Here is a 5,902-nt window from a genome sequence, read left to right on the forward strand (position 1 = left end):
TTTTGCAAACTGCTGCACAAACCACAGAACGGAGAAAGCCTTTGGTCATGAGATACTTGTGAGAAAGTGAGCCTTGTATGGAAGATTCCCCTGAATGCCTACAGTATTCTACATCTTAAAAAAATATATTGTGGACGCTGCAGCCATACAAAGAGGGGAGGAGTGGGAGACAGGGATTTACAGTCTCACATAGACACAACGGGGAGGTTAAGACAAGCACAGTCATAGTCTGTAAAACTGATTGGCTCGCTCGGATCAGTCATCCTCATCGTCCTCTTCGTCTTCTGGATCTTCCTCTCCTTCATCCTCTAGATTTCGTTTTCTCTTTTCCCCTCGCGGAAGGTCTGCAAAAAGAGGCGAAGCGTGAAGCTCTGTTCAGTCTTGCGGAACAGCATTTGAACTGTGGCTTCAAGCCGCGTCAGCCACAGCTTGCTGGTGAACAAGCACAGACTAGACTGGCACCATTACAGAGCGGAGATCAACCCTGCCCAGTTTCTCATGGCACCCAGAAAAGCCTGGACTAGCACGAGACATGAACTATTTTCTATGCCCTCCAAGCATCCCACATTTCAACAGCCGCTTGAAAATGGGCTTTTTTTGTTGAGCACCCCCAAAACCTGCAGAATTCAGTCACTTGTGACCAAGCTCATACAAGATCCTTTGAAGTCACGCCAGCCGCTATAATCTGTCAATATTCATTCAGGTGTTTATAGTTTGTTATAACCAGAGGAGTCTGGACTCAAGTCAAGAAGCTCGGGTCTACTCTCCTCTCTACAGCTGAGAGAGGAACGTGTCTCCAAGAGCATTTCCTCACGCACACTGCTAACATGAGCTTCCGTGACAGAAGCCCTGCTCCTGCATGGACTATCACTTCAAGCTACTTAGAACTGGTTTTCTAGGCAATTTGCCTCTAATATTTGGCAGACTTGCCCAGCTTGGTTAGTGTTAGGAGGTACCGAAACCTGTTTCCCCATCACCACTGTGTGACCCTTTGGTTATAACCACTATTCAATAGTCAGCTTAGGTGTAAGCAACAGCTTCATAGTGCCCACAAGCAGAAACGCTGCACTTTCTATCAGGGAAAAGCTACAGGCAACAACAGCACTGCACTGAAGCTTGGGAAGCTCTACAAAAATCAGCAGTGCCCGCAAGCAGAAACGCTGCACTTTCTATCAGGGAAAAGCTACAGGCAACAACAGCACTGCACTGAAGCTTGGGAAGCTCTACAAAAACAGCAAATGTGTGAGACTGCTGCGGCAGCTTTGCCAGTGCTTTAGTTTGTTAGGATTCCACTCACCATCATCAGCTTCATCTTCTTCATCATCCTCACCATCTTCCTCCTCATCTTCCTCCTGGAGCCAAAACAAGATCCTTTGTTGCAAGAACCATGATCCCATGAGCAAGGTGTAATTCCACAGCAACATCTTCCTTCACCTCTGCTCCTGCCCTACTCTAGCCCCAGAGTGGTACAAGCCGAGCAGGGAGAAGCTGTCGGTTCCTAAACAGCTTCTTGCACCCCTACAAAGGGGGCTGTACGGCTTTATCACCTGAAGCCACGGGAAGTACAGGCTGAGCAATAAACAAGTCTGAACTGGCAAACTCTGTGAATCACGAGTCAAAAGGTGTACGGGAAAAGCCAGAGCGCATGGTGGCACTCCTCAGATCCGCCCGCAAAGAGGCATCTGTGACATCTGGTCAGATGGGTCACCAGATTAAGGGACAAACACGCTACCAAACATAGCAACGTGGCGCTGCAGATTTATACCGATGACAGAAAGCCTCACCTCATCATCTACTCCGTCCTCCTCCTCTTCACCTTCCAGATCATCATCTTCATCTTCTTCATCATCAATGACTTCTTCATCCAAATCATCTTCCTCATCATCATCATCCTCTTCCTCACCTTCTACCAAAAGGAGGGAAGTAAGTGTTACGGTTCCCAAATACTCGCTACTCCCAGACAATATGCTCGCACCTCCAACCCCAGTGCTACGCGAGCAATGGGCAGGAAATCAAACAGAACAAGCGCGCACAAGGAGTGCCAGCAACAAGCCCCGTCAGCTTCCGCAAGTCTCATTTCTTACCCAGCCTGCCAAAAGAGGGACTGGGGTTACCCAGACAGCCCCTACTTTAGTGGCAAGCTATAATGACCATTTATTTAGCAACGTGACCATGCAGAAGGGGAAAAGGGGTTGTTCCCCAGCAAGACGACCAAGAGGAGAAAATCCTCACCTTCCCCATTCTCATACTCATCTTCCAGTCCATCCCCATCTGCTTCAGGGTCTGAGTCAGGGGCTTCCTGGTCATCAGCATCAAATCCGTCTAGGTAGGTGAGCTGGGGCAGAAGGGTGAACACGCTCTCCCGGTAGTTGATGAGCATTGTCACCTCACAGTTGAAGAGGTCCAGACTATGCAGGTTTGGCAACTTTTTCTACAAAGATCAATTCGTTAGATTATTTACAAGTTGACACTGTCTGACGATCAGGCAGCCATCAGAGGACAGATGGTTTGCTACCCAGATCTAGTACAGAAGTGTCCTTGCATGCATTATTTGCACCATGTGCTCCTCAGATGGAGAGAAGTTATTGCTCTTGCTAACTCTAGGCAAAAGAAGATTTCCTTTCAGCTCCTCTGTCCTAGTTTCCCCTTCTTGGAGCCAGTGAAACCATTTGCAAATCTTACACCCTTCTGAATGGGGTGGGCAACAAGCACAGAAAGCCCAGCTCTCCCAGCAAGAGCAATCACTGAGCCGGACTCATCCTGCCCAAAACGTCAGGCAAAATACCGAGAGCACAACACAGGAGGACCAAAGCACAGCGCCTGCAGACTGCGCCCCGTGTGCCTTTCAGCACAGCCGCAGCAGCTCTCCCGGTCAGGCCATCGCACCGTGCACCGGGTCAAGTGAAGGAGGAGTAAAACAGTTTCAAGCTCTTTCTGGAGGGGATGGAGGGACCAAAGGCAACAGCTAATGAGGCAAATGCCCCAGATCAGTCCCTTCAGCCACAGAGGCAGGATCACAAGGCAAGAGCCTTCTTTGGGGCAGTTCAGATGCAACGGGAACCCCCTGCAATGCATGCTGTGACAGCACCCAGGGCGAGAGGGTCCCAGCCCAGCGCAACAGCGCCTTTGGACTGATGCAATGCACACCCTCACTGGTGTCCAAGCAACTCATCTCCATGACACCCCAGGTGCCACCTACCTCAAACTGCATCCGACCCATTAACGGTCCTTTCTCAGATGGACACTGAGCACTGCATCCACAGTTTTACTCATCCAGCCCAATTTCATGCTTCTTTTAGCAACTGGCTGCTGGTTTTCCAGACAGAGGAGCCATTAACTATTAGCCCAGCCTCAAATTGGACCCACTCATCTGTTCCCATCAGAACCACGAAGTGCTGTTGGAACAGTTACCAAGACGTTGGACTTCTGCTGCACAGACACGCTTCCCAAAGGAAACAACGTCATCCCTTAGACTCCAGCACAGCCTTCCACTCACCAAGGGCTCCAGGGTATTGATGTCTTTGATCTTGTTGCCGCTTAGATTCAAGTGTGTCAGGTTAGGAGTTCTCTCTGCAAGAACTTCAAGGCCACCAGAAATCCTGTTATCACTCAGCTCCAGCTGCCAGGAGGGAATATCATATGGTCACAAAGTGTCTCGGCTTGCGACATGGGGAATAAAATTGCCCTGAGAACCGGACCACAATGGGCACCCAAGTTCCAGACCCTGTTCGTTACATCACGCCATAGAGCAGCAGTTCAAGTTTTCACTAGAAACCCCTTTCCCCGCAGTAACGCAGCACTCCCAGCCACTTCCATTCTGCAGGACATAGAGGTACGTGTCCTCTTAGCTATAACCGCATGTTCTAAAACCCAAATACTTATGAAGTTACTGAAGCTTCTGACAGTAGCACAACAGCAAAAGCAAGAGACAAAGGACACTAAACATATTAACGAGCTCAAAGGCATTTTGTTGCATACTAAAAAACCACCTCTCTCACTTGCTCAGGTTGTAGGCTGCAGTGCAAAAAGCAAAATCAAATGGCCTTTTTCTGGCAAATGCAGGAAAAACAATTGTCACCAGAGACAGGGCAGCAGAAGTCTCAGAGCAAGAACTACTGGAGATGGGACCACAGATCTGACTCACCTTCCGGAGTTTGTTAAGTTTGGGGAGATTGGAGACGGACAGCAAGTTGATGTTGATCATGCTGAGGAACTCCAGGTTCTCGAAATCTGAAGAGAGACCAACGATCTTCCCATCGTCCGAACGGCAGTTATCAAGAACCAGCTCCTTCACCTGCCAACAGAGACACCCAGCAGCTGTCATCACACCCGGCTAAGTCTCACCTCGAGTCTGTCAAGCTGACATCACGTGGAGTGACCGACACTTCAAAGCAGCAGGTGTGTCTGAAGGTCCTCCCTACTCACATTAAGGGACACGCAAGATCTTAAAGCCAAATGACTTTTGCGAGGGCACAAGGTGAGAATTCCTCACGGTGGTTAAGACTTCACCCTTTAAGCACGAGCCATGCAACATGCAACCACTGCACCACCCCACACCCAAGGCCCACCTTCTCCACTAAGAAGCATTAAGGGGTTGAACCATGAGCTTGCATCAAAACGTTTCATGCACAAGGCATCAAAAAGCTTTCAGTCACGCTTCAGGCTTCACTAACGAGAGGCCAAACAAGGTCATCTGGCTTTGCCCCCTTCAACTTTCTCCCCCATGCCACTGGGGTGCGGGAAAACGTGCCTCCAGAGGATTCGTTTCCCTGTGACAGCCTCCATGCAGAGGTGACACGTCTGCCTAGGCAGATCTCTAAGCAGATGACCTCAACCTCAGGCTCGTAGTGCAGGACCACTGAAGGCATCTAATATTTTGCCCAGCACAGACTACACACACAGAAGCCATCGCTACCCAGTAATTCAGCACAGAAATCAACCCCCCTGTGGCATCAGGAGCACGAAGCACCAGTACAGAACTGCTCCCCCCCTAAACACCTGGAGGATAAACATACCTGGCATCCCCCTATCCCCCAAAGCGCAGGTGAGTGCTCAAGCCCCAGCTCTCACAGGCCACTTCCAAAACTTGCTTTTACCCCACACATTATTCACAGCAAGATGCAAAAATCAGCCTTGGCCGGAAGGCTGGTGATGCTCTCCAAATTCCTCCTTCGCAGTGCTCCCATTTTACCTCTCTTGCTCAGATCAGCCAACTACTAGGGACTCATTTTAAAATCACTTTGCCTTACTGGCAGCAGAGTTTCGGGGCTGCTGTGCCATCTTCACAGCACAAGCTCCAAACGAATTAATGTTTAACACTCCAGAAGCGGCATCGCTGGTCAGGGCTCTGAGTTGAGCAGCAAACAGGCTCAGCCAGGAGTTTTGTAGCTGATCTCGTTTTGCTCCCAACACCCCAGACAAGCCTCCAACTGAACCGAGACTCTGTCACCACGGTGGGCGTAAAGGTGGCCAAAGCCAGCCCTCCACTGCGGTCGCTTTGTTGGTGCGGGCACAGAGGCGAGCCTGAACGTTATCAGGTTATGAACTAACCTGGCTGAGACCAGCTTTAACCCGGACCAGACCCCTGCCCTGGACTGCAGAGCAGGACGAAGCAGCCAGGATGGCTTCTTCCAGCAGCAACACCGGCTCGCACCGGCTTTGGTCGCAGGGCACACACGCGCTGACCCCGCTCGCTCTACAGCCTGCCAGTCGCTCAAATTCCTGGTGTCAAACTAGAGGAGACCCGCAGCTTGCAGCCTCAGAGGAACACCTCTGCTCCTCAAACCGTTCTCGTCCTGCAAATCCCTTTGCCATCCACAAAGCATCTTCAACCTCTACCAAAAGCTCCACTTACACCCCATTTTCCTCATGCTCGATTTTAAGCCGCCCACGGCCGCACGCT

At 50.4% G+C, this 5,902-nt stretch overlaps 1 protein-coding gene across 8 annotated transcripts; it reads right to left on the bottom strand.

Annotated features, from left to right (window-relative positions):
• Positions 1 to 4,290, bottom strand: ANP32A (acidic (leucine-rich) nuclear phosphoprotein 32 family, member A). 8 transcript variants are annotated; one of them, XM_009583397.1, is made up of 7 exons: positions 4,145 to 4,290; positions 3,497 to 3,619; positions 2,233 to 2,431; positions 1,785 to 1,894; positions 1,294 to 1,349; positions 764 to 771; positions 6 to 344 (listed from the first exon to the last, which is right to left on the bottom strand). In XM_009583397.1, exons 1-7 carry the CDS (start codon positions 4,202 to 4,204, stop codon positions 256 to 258), a joined length of 645 nt encoding a protein of 214 aa, XP_009581692.1. In that variant the 5' UTR covers positions 4,205 to 4,290; the 3' UTR covers positions 6 to 255. The 8 variants fall into 8 exon arrangements, with proteins under 8 accessions (XP_009581694.1, XP_009581693.1, XP_009581691.1 ...); XM_009583395.1 differs by lacking the exon at positions 764 to 771 and adding an exon at positions 1,656 to 1,657 and having other exon boundaries at positions 6 to 332; positions 1,298 to 1,371; positions 1,785 to 1,906; XM_009583399.1 differs by lacking the exon at positions 764 to 771 and having other exon boundaries at positions 1 to 344; positions 1,298 to 1,349.
• Positions 4,291 to 5,902: the final 1,612 nt, after the last annotated feature.

Source organism: Fulmarus glacialis, unplaced genomic scaffold, assembly GCF_000690835.1.
Source record: "Fulmarus glacialis isolate BGI_N327 unplaced genomic scaffold, ASM69083v1 scaffold32048, whole genome shotgun sequence".
NCBI classification, from domain to species: Eukaryota; Metazoa; Chordata; class Aves; order Procellariiformes; family Procellariidae; genus Fulmarus; species Fulmarus glacialis.